Below are 14,177 nucleotides of genomic sequence, written 5' to 3'. Positions count from 1 at the left end.
CGCCTCACTGGACCAGCCCCTGTGAGCCCAGGGTGGAGTTGGGAGGGAGCGGGGCCTGCTGAGGTTCCTGATAATGTGTTCCCCAACATGTCCAGGCCCCTGTCCGGCAGCCCCCTGGTTCGTGTCAAGGAGGAACCCCCCAGTCCACCTCGGAGCCCCCGGGTGGAGGAGGCGAGTCCCAGGCATCCGTCCTCTGTGGACACCCCCTTGTCCCCGACTGCCCTCATCGACTCCATCCTGCGGGAGAGTGAGCCTGCCCCTGCCTCAGCCACAGCCCCCACTGATGCTGGAGGCCGCGCCCCCTCATCCCCACCCACCTCGGCCCCCGAGAAGTGCCTCAGCGTAGCCTGCTTGGACAAGTGAGCGCTGCCCCTGAGCCTGGACCTGAGCTGGGACTGTCCTGCGGGGTGGGGAGGTCAGACCTCCAGGCTCTGGAGCCGGGCACAGGGTTTACTAGTAGTAAGCAAACAGGCTTAGGACCGGGGAGGGAGTTAAGTTTGGCCAGACCACTCTGTAACCCAGGGCCCTTGCCTTCCGGCCACCCTCTGGCTACCATCACCCTCTCCTGCAAACCACAGGGCCCTTGCCTGTCATGCTGCCCAGACTGGCGGCAAGAGATGGTGAGCGGGCCTGGCTTTGACCCCTTAGGCCCTGCCCAGGAGCTGAGTGAATGAGGATGGTGGGCTCAGAGCCCACCCTCCGGCCCCCACCTGCAATGGGGGGCTCTTGTCTTTGTATCTTGCAGTTTGGCTCGCGCTCCACAGATGTCTGGGGTTGCCCGCCTCTTCCCCTGCCCCTCCTCTTCCTTTCTGCATGGCCGAGTCCAGCCAGGGTTAGCGCTGCCCCCACTGGGGAGGGAGGAGGGCTCTGTCAGAGCTCGGGCCCCTCCCGCAGCCAAGAACCAGACCCTGACCTGGGCACAGCACTTACCTTGTTTGTCGAGGGTGCCAGAGGAGGGCCTTCCAGGCTCTGCATCCTCACTGACTTTCCAGGCCTGGGCCAATGGCCGTGACTGGGACGAAACCCCCTCCCCCAACCCAGCTACCAGTGCAGGCAGGATCCAGGCTGCTGTGCTGATCTTCCTCTCAGGGTGGGTGGGCCCAGTGGCACCTGTAGAGCCCTCCTGGCTGTCCTTCCCACAGCCCCCCAATACATCCACTAGCACCAGGGGAGGGTCAGACCCAGCCACACTGAGCACAGCCCATCTCCCCTCCTTACTCTTCCAAGTGCTGTGGCAAGACCTTGTTCAAGCCTGAAAAACTGCACTGGAGCTGAATCCCTTGTCCCTGCTACTTTCTTGCCCCAGCCTTGATCACCCCGCAAGGCCTTTCACCCCGTGGGCCAAGCTGCACCCTACCCTCAGTAGCCTTGGTGGGCATGGGGCTCGCCACTGCCCTTCCAGCACCTTCCAGCTGTATACATACACACTGTTCCCCACAGCCCATGCTGGGGGTGCTGAGGGGCCCTTCTAGGGAACGGGTGTTGCCAAGGGGGAGCCCTTCTCTACAGGAGTGTGTCTGGGGCTCTGGTTCACCTGCCCACTCACCCCGGGCCAGGAATGAGCTCAGTGACCACTTGGATGCTATGGACTCCAACCTGGACAACCTGCAGACCATGCTGACCAGCCATGGCTTCAGCGTGGATACCAGCGCCCTGCTGGACGTGAGTCCACCCTATCTTCTCCCTGCTCCGTCCCACTCTCTATAAGCCAGCCCTGACTTCCCTCCCTCCCTCCCTCCTGCAGCTGTTCAGCCCCTCCGTGACCATGCCCGACATGAGCCTGCCTGACCTTGACAGCAGCCTGGCCAGCGTGCGTAGGCGGGCAGGGTGGGGGGCAGGGGCACCTGCAGCAGCCCTTACCATGCTCCTTCTACCCCACAGATACAGGAGCTCCTGTCTCCCCAGGAGCCCCCCAGGCCTCTTGAGGCAGAGAACAACAGCCCTGACTCAGGTGAGCCAAGCCCTGTGCCTACCCCCAACCCTCCCACCAACCATGCCACCCTGACCCCCACCCACCCACAGGGAAGCAGCTGGTGCAGTACACAGCACAGCCTCTGTTCCTGCTGGACCCGGACGCTGTGGACACGGGGAGCAGTGACCTACCTGTGCTCTTCGAGCTAGGGGAGGGCTCCTACTTCTCCGAGGGAGACGACTACACAGATGATCCCACCATTTCCCTGCTGACGGGCTCTGAGCCCCCCAAAGCCAAGGACCCTACTGTCTCTTAGAGATCCCAGGAGGAACTGGGCTGGCCTTTGGCCTGCTTCTACCCCAAGGACAGGTTTTGGGGAGGCAGGACACACACGTGGTCCTGGGCACCCTGGGTCAGCTTCAATAGCCCCATTTGGGAAGAGGGGCTCAGGGCTGAACAGCACCTCCAGTCCAGCGTGAGGGCCCTTGGGCCTGCACACCTGCTGCCTTCGCCCAGCCCCGCATCCCCAAGGCTTGGTTGGGGCTTCACAACCACGCTTGGACTGATTCTGCAGGTTCATAGAATTGTATTTTGGATTTTTACAAGAGGGTTCCCCTCTCCCCTTCACAGAGAAATATATACACACAGATGGACAGACAGACGGACAGACAAGACGAGCAGAGATCTATAAACTGACAAGCTCTATGCTGTGGCTTCCTATGTGATTCCTCCTGCCCTGAGGGCTACTTAGGGAGGTGGGGATGCAGGGGAAGACCCCAGAGGTCACTGCAGTTCTGAGCAGTGATAGCCTTGCAGGGCAGATGCTGGCAGCGCCCTGGGCCTGTCTGGCCCTGATTGTCAGCAAGACACCCCTTCCCAAGATATCCATTCAGGAATAGGGGGCACAGGTGAGCATGCTCCATGTATCTCCTGGCAGGGTCACACTGACCCCCTCTATCCACAGGGTATTGGACTTTTTTGGAAGCAGGGGTGGCATGCTTCTGTTTCAGTAGTTTTCATGGGGTCTGGGCAGAAGAGGGGGAAGGCAAGCTCACAGGTGACTGTGGAGCATGCCCTATCTCCTGGGTCAGGATCTCCTGGCTGAGGGGTTGGGGGATGCATAGGAGCCCTCAGGCTCAGGCCAGTGAGCTCCAAAGCCTTCTCCCTCCAGGTATCACCCACTATGCACTGTCCTGGACAGGCCTCTGCTGGGAAGGGAACCAGCCAGAACAGAGCAGCCCCCAGTTAAGCTACCCTTTCAACACTGCCATGGCCAGAGAGGTGAGGACTGAGTCTAGCAGTTTGCTAATGGGGCAGGGACAGCAAGCCTGAGACCACCCCCTGCCCTTCTCAGCACCCAGGTACCCCTCAGGCACCCACCTTGTTGGGCCATGGCTTGAAGGCCTGAGGGCTGTGTTTTTAGCCAGCACTAGACCTCCCTCCTATGATGAGACAGGCCAGTAAAGTGGCCTCTGCACAACTTGGCCATGTGGCAGGGTCTGGAGACAAAGTGTCCCTCTGAGGATCACAAGACCAGCTCTTGCTGCCCAGAGCGCTAAGAAGTGGGTTATGAGGGCAGGGGGCAGACAGGCCAAGCCCTTCTGCAGTGCACCCTAGAGCCCTCCTTGCTGAGCTGTCCCATCTGGGGAGATGGGAAGATGGGGTACTCAGGTCTCCAGTCTTCATCTGGGTCTCTGTGCCAGGTGAAAGGGTGCCCTAGGCCCAGACAGTCCATGCTTAGGGGCAGGGAAAGCCCCACTTCTGGGTATGTTAACTCAAGTTCCTGCTGAAGACTGTGACAAGATTGCAGACATGGGTCCTGCCCAGAACTCACCAGACCCAAGTCAGAAAGGCCTTGGGGACCATTTACTCCCTGGTCTCTGACCTGCCCCACACTAAGCCCCATTCCCAGGAACTTCTGGTAAGCGTGATAGACCCAGATTAGCCAAGCAAAGTTGTCCACTGGGGTCCACAGAACACCCGAGTCTTGGCCCCACATGGCATCAGTTGGGTAGGGCTAAAATAGGCAGTGGGACCTCGGCCCCATTTACCTAAGCAGAACTGCTCAGCTGACCCTGACCCCCATTGCCTTGAGCTGAAACTGTGGGTGACTGCCTGTGTCCTACCCTGCTGTAGCTGAGTGGCCTTGCCCACACCCCAGGAGGTTGTAGGCATACAAGGTGACTGCCAGCTATAGTGGGGGTGCAGACATCAGGACCCAAATACCCCCACGCATATAAGAGCTCCAAAGCTTTGGCCAGTCACCTGAGGACCAGAAGGGCCTCAAACCTCTGGAATAGCTGCCCCCACAGTACTGGCACTGAGCCATCCCTCCCACCAGCCCCCAGAAGGCTGAGGGAGGTCACTCTGGGCAGCATTTTATTGGCACCCTCTTCCACAAGTGAGCACAGACTCCCACAGGAAGGCACTGGCCCCTGCCAGCTGGGCTAGATTCCACTGTCTCCATCCCTAAGGGGAGCAGGAGGGAGCCCCATAGGGGCAGAGAGGCCTCCTGGGGCAGGAGGAAGGCTCAGCAGCCAGGTTCCCTCCAGGCCTGGGCAGGGAGGGCTGGCTCTCCTGGCTATGGGCAACTCAGGCCCCCGTTGCGGAAGCCTCACAGTTGAGCACGTAGTAGTCGTGGACGTACATGAGCACTGCCACTGGCTGCCCAATGATGAGTGTCAGCCACACAGCTGCGTTTCCATAGTTGCCTTGGAAAAAGCGGCCCACAATCCAGGCCAGTGGGATCTGGGGACACATGGGACCAAGGTCAGCAGGCAATGACCACAAGGATAGGGTTGGGCACAGGGCTCAGGTGGGTGAGATACTTGGGGTGTTGCTCACCTGAGCCATCATGGCCGTGAATGCCCAGAGGCGGAACATTCGCAGTGGGATGCTCACGAGGTACTGGAGTGAGGGGAGAACAGGGCATCAGGGTCTCAGTCATTGGCCACACCCCTGCCTAGAGGTGAGGCAGGATGCCCTCAGCACTGACCTCATGGAAGAAGGCTGAGGCCAGGAACACCCCTGTCCTGGCCACCCACCTGCTGCTGCCCCGGCGGAGCATGGGCTTGTAGAAGTGCCTGCAGAGGAAGGAGGCTGCTGGATGACACCCTGGGACAGGGACAGGCCCCAATGTGCACCCGCCCTACACACGCACACACCCCACCCACGCACCTGCTGCACCACTTGTGCACGGGGATGTTCCAGTTCTGCCAAAAGTAGGTGACGGACTCAGAGTTCCTGGGGTTGAGAGAAAATGGGGTGAGCAGAGCATGCTGCAGCCCACCCCAGTCCCCAGGGCCACCCCCCAAGGCCACCCACCACCAGTCCCGGTAGAACTCCCGGTCTCCAAACTGCATGAGTTCCGCCACAGCATTCAGGCAGGAGTGGAAGAGCCAGTAGAAGAAGATGAGCCAGATGAGGTGATTGGGGACCTGTAGTGAAAGGGACTCTAGGTTCCAGATGCCCCACCCACCTCTCATGCTCCCTGACCCTGCCCACTGCTAGCCAATGCTCACCGCCAGCTTCAGGAGGCGCTCAATGATGCGGGAGTAGTCCATATCCTGAGGAGACAGTCTGCCTCAGTGGCCGTGGCTCCCACCCACCTTTCCCCAGCCACAGGAGAGCCCAGCTGCTCACCTTGAAGGGCTTCATGGAGTTCTGGATGGTGGGGACCATCCACTGCAAAGGAGGGCACCAGATCAGTACCAGGCTGCACTTGGCTTCCGCCATCCACCTCCTCACCCACTTACCTGCTGGATCAGCCCCACCTGGAGCTGGGTGAAGAACAGCTGGGGGGAAGAGCCAAAGAGCAGCCAGCTGAGAACCTAGCACCACCAGCCACATATCCCTCCCACCCCTGTGGCTCCCCCCCACCCCAAACCTCACCATCTCAAGGAGCCGCCGCAGCAGAAAGCGTTTTCGAATTCGGGGAGAGCGGGGAAAGTTGAGTTCATAACACAGAGTAGGAGCAAAAATAAAATAGTAGAGATCTGGAAGGGAAGGGAGGAGCTGGAACCAGCACAGACTTGACCCTGCCCCAGCTCCTCCCCTGGGACCTGGCCCCACAGGTCCTCACCACGATAAGTCAGGTTGTCCGGGTAGCTCACCATACGCTGGGCAGTGGCCCCACTGGCCTTCTTCCCTGCACAGACTGCAAGCAAAACAGGGGACACCAGGGTGGGGTCATGCCACCCAGGCCCACCCACAGGTGAATTCCCCCCCATTCAGCAGCCTCACCAGCCTTGGCCCTGGCTCTGCGCTGGCGGCACCACAGGTTGACGTCCCGGTAGGAGAAGAGTTTGAGGAAGAGGATGGTATATGCTGCTAGAGCCAGCACGGAACCCACTGCAAGAGAGGCAGGCTCAGCCACAGCCCCCATGTACCACTGGGGATCCATGACTATACAGGCTGAGCGCAGCATGGGCTGGGATGGATGGGTGGGGGCACACCTGGAGTGATGGACTCAACCAGTAAGGCCACTGCTGCTGGGAAGCAAAGGATGGTGGCCAGATTGACCACATGCAGCAGCAACCCTGCCTGTTCCGTCAGGGTGCCCTGTAGGGAGCAGAACACTCATTCAGGAACCCCTCCCTGGGTAAGGACTACCTAGTAAGGAGAGCTGACCTGGGGGCAGGCCACAAGGGACTGTGCTTACCACTGCCAGGCGCTTCTCAACCTGGAATGCAGCCACAGCAAAGATGTTGGCCACTGAGGACAGAAGTACCATAAGGCAGGTTCAGGACAGGTCAGCCTGGTCCCCACCCATGGCCCTCCTCAGAGCCCAACTCACCAATAACCAGGCATGGGGCAGGCCAGCTGTAGGGGTCCTTCAGGAACAGAGACACCACCTGGATAGGGTCCACCAAGATGCCGTACCTGAGGGTGGGGCAAAGAGGTCTGATTGGGAGTGGGCCTTGGCCTGGTGGCAGAGTATATGGGATCTAGAGAAAAAGATACTCACTTGATGAGGTTCTCCAAAAATAACCGTGCATTGCTCAGGATCTGCAGATGGTCAGAAGGTCAGTATGGTAGTGCTGGTCACATGGCACTCCACCCCAGCCCCTGCCAGCTCCCCAAAGCACCTCCCCTGGGGGACAGAGACCCTAGGCCAGGTAGCAGCCTCAGCCTTACAGTCCTAGGCCCACCATTCTCCATGCCAAGCTCTGAGACTCACCATCTACCTTACCACATATCAGTGCAGGGGCAGAAAAGAATGGCAACTCCACTACCACTACTGAGGAGGATGCCCACATCTTGGGTAGCAGACAGACCCACTGTTCAGTAGCCCTCACCACTTCAGCTTAGCTGAGCTGATGAGGAAGCCACAGCTCACCCGACAGCCTGTCACTATTGTGATGGTCCCAAAGCCCACACCCGCTTGTCCAGGGATACCTGCCCAAAGCTGAGCCCCAAGGACCACTCCCTACTAGCAGTCCAGGCTGAGGAGGAAGAACTGCCCACCCCTTGCCAGGATACCACCCCACAAGCCAGGCTGGTCCCTACAGTGCAAGTGGCTGCAGAGCAGGTGCAGGCCCTGAAAGTGACAGATGCTACCAAAGTTGAGGGTCAGAGTAGAGGTGCTTTGCCCTTGCCCGCCTTAGCTGTTCCTAAAATACTCCAAGCCCCAGAGGCTTGGTCCTAGTGCAGTTTCCAAAAGCTAAGCCCCCTGAAACAGGATCCCCAACTCTGGCCTGGAACTAGGTGCTTGTCCTCTCTCCTCAACCATCTTAAAAGCACCCCCTGCACCCCAGGAGCTGGGCCCTGATGCCATCAACCTGGCCATGTGTCCAGAGCTCAGGCCCTGCACAGTTGAAACTGAACAGTAACACTGGCAAGGGAAAACTGGTGGTGTGTTTGCCTGAGTGGTCAGGGAAGGCTTCACAGAGATGACAAGCTCAGAATACAGGAGCCACCACCCCACCTTCCCCACTGCAGGGCTGCTCTACCACCCTGCTGCCCCAACACATATGACCCCAATACCATCACAGCACAGTGTGGCCTCTCCTGAGAGACCACAGCAGGCAGCTGGAGCCCAAGATGTATGATCTCCTTGGGAGAAGGTGGTGGAGGGCCCAGAGCAGGGGAAAGGCTATGGGGCTGTGCTCAAGAGCCAGGCAGGCCCACAGGGTTGCAAAAGAACAGACAGTGCTTCCCAGGCTGGCTGAGAAAACTATAGAACCAGCCTGGACCAGAAATGGGACATTTCATCTCCTGGGGATCAGGTTGGTCTTGGACCCATGTCCCCAGTGCTACCAGCTACTCACTCACCCTAGTTTGTGGCCCCCTACAGCTGACTGAGACCAAGGCCCTCTTCAGGCTAACAGTGCTGGAATTTCAGGACCTCCCAAGACATGGCAGGGTATGGTATACATGAAGCCCTTGCACATGGGCAGCCACAGAGCTGTACCCAAAGTAGAGGTGTTCACATCTGAGTGAGGATAAAAGGCCTCAGGCCACATCAGTCCTGAGTAATAGAAGCCTGCCCCTGACCTGCCCTACAGGTTGCCTGCCCTTTCGAGCCTTGGACTCTAATAGCCTCTGGGGTGGGGCTGCTGGTCTGACCCCACAAAGTACCAGGGAATGAGGTCCTAGAGACAGCAGGACCTTAGATATGGCAGAGGCCTCTCCATTCACTAGGACCCAAGGCTGAGGGAGAGGGGTCAGGAGAAGTCTCTATGCCCTTGAGGTCACTGGCATACAACTGGTAAGACCTCCCCTCCACTTTGCTAGGAAAGCTTTGTACCCATACAACAACCCAGGCTCGGTCCCCAAAAGCCTCCCAGCCTCAGGGGCCACTCAGTACTCTCCTCCTCTCTGCCCTCCCATGTCATGCCAATACATAGAGGGGAACCTGTACTCCTGAGGCACTGCTCTCAGTTAAACCCCTTGTGCCCCAAGTGCACTGCTCAGCCTCCCCACTATTCACATGGCCTCCACGGGGTAATCTAGGACCCCAAAGGACCCCCATGTGGCCACTACAGGGATCACCCTTGCTTCCTCCACCCACCCAGGGCTATAAGCCACATGGAGCTGTAACTTTCTCAGGGTAGCTGCAACATGACCCATGCACCCCAGCCCACATTAGCACCAGCCCCCACACCCCTGAGGCATAGCCTGTGCTCAGGGAAAGGCCCACCTGGAAAGCTCTGCCACACCTGGTCACAGGTGGGCATCCTACTCACCAGCATTACCACACACCAATTCAGGATGCCTCTGTAGTTGCTGAAGCCACTGTCAGAGCTGAACAAAGAATCCTGCAGGCGATGGCACCTGACAGAGTAGGGGATAGGCCCCCTAGTGAGCAGACACCAGCAGGGCAGAGATGGGCCCACTACTGTGACCCATTCCCACCCAACTGTCTCTTCTGCCCACATACCCCACTCCCCAGGAGGAGGAGCCACACAAGGCTACCCAGTAGCCATGTGGCCTATAGTAGGCAAAACTCTCAGGAAAATGCAGAGGCTTTTTCCTCCAGGCAGAGAGAGGGTTCATCAAATACAGGCAAGAGCTAACCTAAGTTTATATGGGGCTTCAGCACCCCACGTTAGGAGTCTGGCCTTGCTCCCCAGAGGCACCTGACTGAAATCAGGGTCTCAGGCCACCATAATAATCCAACTCAGGGATCTGTGGACCCACCCAGTACCACCCACCACTGCTGGGACAGAGGGGTGGGGGTAGAGTCCACCCTGCTCAGTCCACCCATTCCACCACCCAATAAGCTAAAGGGTTCTCACCAGAGCCCAGATGAGCCTCCTCCCCACATTTAGTGACACAAGCATGAGTGGGCAGTGACCCAGTCCTATGGCCAGCCAAGCATCCAGCCTATTATGCACCTTTCTGGGGGCAGTGACTGAGACCTCATGTGCTCATGGTAAATGCTATGTTCCTGCCTAGGCTGGGGATGCCAAGTGGAGGTCATTAGAGGACCAGGCACCTGATGGCAGGCAGGCTTCTGACAGAAGCAGGCCCCAACACCAGGAATGTTTCCACCAAGTGCTGGGGTAGAAGATATCCCTCCCTAAAGACCCTGCCTGTGAAGAGGAGTACCTTGGCCTGGCAGAGGGGTCAGGTGGTATGGCTGAGACAAGGTTCAGACCCAGGCCCTGGCAAGAACAAACAGGAACAAGGCCAGAGCCCACATCCCAGGAACCAGTACCCTGGCTCACTCATACCAGCTATGGCCCCGCCTTGCCCTCCAGCTGCTGTGCCACCAGGAAGTCCCATGTGGCATTGAGTAAGGCTTTAGTTTTGTAAGAGGAGAAGCCAGAGACTCCCCATCCCTCCCACCATACCTCTCTCCCCCTCAGGGCATGTGGGCAGGGGGAGCATGTGGAGGAGCCCATGACGGACACTAAGGCACAGATGCCCTCTCAGAGTTGGCTTGCCTCAGTCCAAGAAGCAAGTCTGGTTCTGGCCAAGGGCAGTGACCAGACAGCACCCCTAGGGGGAGGGACAAAGGAAGCTAAGGGGCAGTGCCAAAGGGTTCGACCTTTGCATCCCCAGGTGTCTGCTCAGCACCTGGCACCATCCACACTAGCCCCTGGCAGCTTCTGGCCACTGGAAGGGTGGTAACACCCCTCCTTCTGCCCACCTTAGCTCCACTCCAACCTCAGCCCCTGCCATTATCCAACCCTCTCTCCCAAACTCAGTCCTGGGCTTCCTGTATCTACCTGCCAGGCTCACCCTGAGCTACACAGTGAGGCTGTGGTCTCTACCTGAGCCCCCCTTCACCCAAAGTCTATACCTGGTTTTCCAACTGACTATTTCCCTTGGGGCACCCTGCAACTGGCTTCACTCAAATGTCTGCCCTCCCCAGAGCCTCAGTACCATGAGGCAAGCAGGATGGCCTCTCTGGGCCTGTCTGCTGGATAGGGCCTCTCAACTGGTGCCCCTCCTGCAAGCTGAAGCCCATTCATTTTCACCAGAACTATCCCGAAGCCTCCTGGCTGGCCTCCTTGTACTACGACCTACCAACTGTCATGCTGTCTTCACACCACCATGGCTGTTTCACAACAGTGTGACCTCTGCCCGCTTTGGGCCACCAAGAGCATGCTGCTTTATCTGTGGTCATTTCCAAGATGAAGAAAGTAGTAGGGAAAGGGTCTTGCTTTCCAAGGCTGGTGCCAGAAATCCACAGAACTTCTCCAGATCCCTCCTGTTGGGCTTCAAGGCCTTCCTCAATAGCACACACCCATACCTCAGGCCCCTCCCAGGGCCTCCCACTAGCCCCTCCCCCAGGCAGGACCCCACCCCATGCAGCACAGAGGCCCCTACCCCAGGGGAGGAAGCCCCCCTACTCTAATGCCCACAAAGGCCCACGTTTTCCAGTGCGGTCAGCAGAAAACAGGCTAGAGAGAAGGTTGCAGGGATGGCCAGCAGAGGAGGAGGGTGCTGGCCAGCCATACCCAAGCTGCTTTTGTCCCCCCTCTCACCTATTAGAGGCCTGTCTGTACCATGCACCTTCCAACTGTCCTACACCCACTCCTTGGGACCAAGAGGACCTGGAACAGCCCTCTCTCCCTCCTATAGTCCCAAGCCTACCCAGGTGAACTGAAGGCAGAGCAGGAAGGGGTACCCTCTCCTTGCCTCACACTCAATCTCACATGGGCTAAGCATCCCCATGATGTACCTGCTAAGGTCTATACCATGCCCAAAGACAGCCTTTGAGTGTGGACTGCTTCTTGGACCACAAAGTCAAGCTCCAGGACCAAGTGGAGCAAGGAGGGGGACAGAGTGCCAGTTCCCCTCCCAGCTGCCACCTCTTCAGCACTTCCTCTACACCAACCCCTGAGACAAGCCCTGGAGTGCCAGACGGCTGGGCCAGGCTCCCCACACCTTTCACACTCTGCTGGAGAGGTAGGTAGGACACACAGGGAAAAACACCCTAGGAAAACCTCAAAACCAGAAGGTTATGCCTAGGGTACCTGTGAACCATGGACTGGTGGGAATCTGCAGAGTCTGGAAAGGTAAACAGGAGGCAGAGCAAGGAGTGCTTCCCCTTCCTGCCTCACAGCCTCACCTTGCCACAGGGCAGAAGAAAGGAGCTCACACCCAGAGCCTAGCTTACCTGCCCAGTCCAAGGTGAGCAGGAAGTGTTGGGGAGGGGACAAGACCAGAGCTCAAGGAATCAGGAGGAAGGGGGAGAGGAAGACTGGGCTAGGCCAAGTGTAGCAACAAGCAGGGAGGAAGCAAACTTGATGAGAGAAGGGTGACAAGGAGGTGAGCTACAGGCCAAGTTCCAGGAGCATAGTCTGAGCAAGAACTGGCCTGACAGCAGGGAAATGAAGTCCAACACCCCAACCAGCAATCCTCAAGCCCTGCTGCCTCCCTGGGGTTGAGAGATAAGCATTCAGAGCCTGCATGACCTGGAGACCCACAAGTGGATAATCAACTGGTTCGCTCTCCAGGCTGCTATGTACCATTCGTCTTCCCAGGGAGACCCTCAGCCTCTCCCATTAGCCTCACACAGCACAGACAAGGAAAAGGCTCACTGGCTAGCGCAAAGAAGATATGTAACTGCTTTCCCCTGCCTAGGCCTAGGTTGTAGCTTGGCCCAGATGGGACCTCCCTGTCAATATCACACAAAATAACTCCAATTCTCAACCCCTCTGGAGGTCATATAAACCATCCCCCAATCTTATGGAGGGTAACTTGGGGCATTCAACAGAGAAGGACTCCAGGGCCCTCTACTCCTATTCAGGCAGGAGGTACTGGACCAGCCTTCCTCAGCACCTTCCCAGGTCCCAGGAAGTCAGTGCCCCTCTCAGAAGGGCCAGCCTCCTCCCCCACAGTATCTTTATGGCCTCCTTATCCGACCTTTGTTCATAGTGTGCCATGTCTGCCTCACTCTGAGGTTATCTTATCTCCCAGGTGAACTGTGAGCATCATGAAGCACGGTGACAGCGCCTGTACCCAAGCTGCCCTCCTTCAGTCCCCTCCCTAGAATGCTAGGTAAAGAAAGCCTCAATTCTTGTTTACTGAGAAAGAAAGTCCTTGCCAACCAATCCTTCCTCCTAGCCCCTCAGGTGCTCCCTATGCCAGAGTCCCTGAGAATCTCAGGATGATGACCAGAAAGGGAGGTTTGGGGAAGACCAAGGCCAATTGGAGGGAACCAAGGCCCAGGCAGGCCAAGTCCTCTACTCCATCCTGTCAGTATTTCAGCTAAGCAGGGCCCCACCTGTAGTTGTGTCCACTTCTAAACCCTCTCCTGAACTACAACCAGCGAATCAAAGTTCCCACACAGCGCCCAACCCTCCACAGCAGTACTTATTCTGGTAACATAAACAGGGCCCTAACCACTGCGTGAGGGATGAATGGGCCACTTTCAGGAGGGTCTGCAACCGTAGGAAAGTCTCCTGCACTCACTCCTGCCCTGGGCAAACCCACTCCCTTGTCTTCAGACAGGCCTGACGCCAGCAGCACGCTCCCTGGCAGACCAATCCTCTTTTGGGAGCCTTCCTAACTGGCAAGGTATCAAACTGGCAAGCCCTCAAAAGAGACCCCTTCACCACGAGTCCCATCCACACACCTCCTTCTAAAGGAGAAAGTGGACCAACTCAGGAGAGGCCCAGGTCTCCACCTGGCCCCTCAGAAAGGTCCTCTGGACCCAACTGACTGTACATCGGCTCCGGTGTCTTTGAAAAGGGGCTGCTGCTCTGCTCCCCTCTGTCTGGCCAGGAAGGCCAGCTCCTGGCCCTGACCTGGGTGACCTTGGCAGGTGACCCTCCCGGGAAAGTCTCAAGTGTTCCCGCGGTGCCCAAGAGGCACACGTCTCCGGACTCGCACTGCTCTGGCCACTCCCGGAAGAGGGGGAGAGTCGCGGGGCCTGGGGTCATAGGTGAGGGGTCAGGCGCTCCGTTACCTCAGCTCCCAGTGGCCGCTACCCACGTTAGCGTCTCCGTCCTTGTCGGGGGAGGTGGCCGGGGCCGGCGCATCGCCCCCCGCGCCCACGTCGGGGCCTGTGGCCCCGTCCCGCACCTCCTCTTCCGCCCCCACGGGCCCGCCGCCGCCCTGTCCAGAGGGCCGCGACCCAGTCCTCCGGCGCCGGGAGCTGCCCGTGCCGCCGCGGTCGCCCATGGCCTCAGCCCGCACCAGTCGTGGCCCGCTGGGCTCGCAGTGCTCCAGGCCCGCGACCCCGCCTCCGGACCCTGAGCAACGGCCGCTGCCGCCCCCTGCCGGCCGCCGTACCCCGCAGCCGCGCTGCTCCGAAGCCACTGACTGGCCGGCGGCCACCGCGCGCGGCCATTTGTAGTGCACAGCC

General features: G+C 58.7%; 2 protein-coding genes across 12 annotated transcripts in view; one reads left to right on the top strand and one right to left on the bottom strand.

Moving 5' to 3' along the window:
• Positions 1-2,617, top strand: part of Hsf1 (heat shock transcription factor 1) — a 27,960-nt gene extending 25,343 nt beyond the window's left edge. For 2 of the 8 annotated variants that reach the window (XM_047544026.1, XM_047544035.1), the window contains exons 9-14: positions 96-359; positions 746-832; positions 1,557-1,662; positions 1,745-1,810; positions 1,882-1,951; positions 2,023-2,617. In XM_047544026.1, the coding sequence (XP_047399982.1) occupies positions 96-359; positions 746-832; positions 1,557-1,662; positions 1,745-1,810; positions 1,882-1,951; positions 2,023-2,228 (799 nt within the window). In that variant the 3' untranslated portion in view covers positions 2,229-2,617. The remainder of the gene's footprint in view (positions 1-95; positions 360-745; positions 833-1,556; positions 1,663-1,744; positions 1,811-1,881; positions 1,952-2,022) is intronic. The other 6 variants (XM_047544046.1, XM_047544056.1, XM_047544066.1 and 3 more) reach the window with 3 other exon arrangements.
• Dgat1 (diacylglycerol O-acyltransferase 1) lies at positions 2,468-14,177 on the bottom strand. 4 transcript variants are annotated; one of them, XM_047544124.1, is made up of 17 exons: positions 13,446-13,577; positions 9,100-9,187; positions 6,879-6,919; positions 6,708-6,793; positions 6,573-6,625; positions 6,367-6,472; positions 6,155-6,262; positions 5,994-6,068; positions 5,804-5,907; positions 5,668-5,706; positions 5,555-5,596; positions 5,434-5,478; positions 5,237-5,349; positions 5,090-5,155; positions 4,908-4,995; positions 4,757-4,819; positions 2,468-4,660 (listed from the first exon to the last, which is right to left on the bottom strand). In XM_047544124.1, the coding sequence occupies exons 2-17, from the start codon at positions 9,103-9,105 to the stop codon at positions 4,505-4,507; spliced, it is 1,191 nt and encodes a 396-aa protein (XP_047400080.1). In that variant the 5' UTR covers positions 9,106-9,187; positions 13,446-13,577; the 3' UTR covers positions 2,468-4,504. The 4 variants fall into 4 exon arrangements, 3 of the variants coding, with proteins under 3 accessions (XP_047400080.1, XP_047400067.1, XP_047400060.1); XM_047544104.1 differs by lacking the exon at positions 13,446-13,577 and adding an exon at positions 13,779-14,177 and having other exon boundaries at positions 2,469-4,660; XR_007107660.1 differs by lacking the exon at positions 13,446-13,577 and adding an exon at positions 13,779-14,177 and having other exon boundaries at positions 4,574-4,660; positions 4,957-4,995.

This window comes from Sciurus carolinensis, chromosome 1, assembly GCF_902686445.1.
Source record: "Sciurus carolinensis chromosome 1, mSciCar1.2, whole genome shotgun sequence".
Classification (NCBI taxonomy): domain Eukaryota; kingdom Metazoa; phylum Chordata; class Mammalia; order Rodentia; family Sciuridae; genus Sciurus; species Sciurus carolinensis.
This window is presented reverse-complemented; position numbering and strand designations above follow the sequence as displayed.

Excerpts from the sequence above, each read along its gene's own strand:
- Dgat1 (XM_047544104.1), bottom strand. The coding sequence starts at position 13,993 with ATGGGCGACCGCGGCGGCACGGGCAGCTCCCGGCGCCGGAGGACTGGG. Across the intron at positions 5,350-5,433 it reads AGCGCCTCCTGAAGCTGGCG|GTCCCCAATCACCTCATCTG; the intron begins GTGAGCATTGGC and ends CTTTCACTACAG. Across the intron at positions 5,156-5,236 it reads GAGTTCTACCGGGACTGGTG|GAACTCTGAGTCCGTCACCT; the intron begins GTGGGTGGCCTT and ends TCTCAACCCCAG.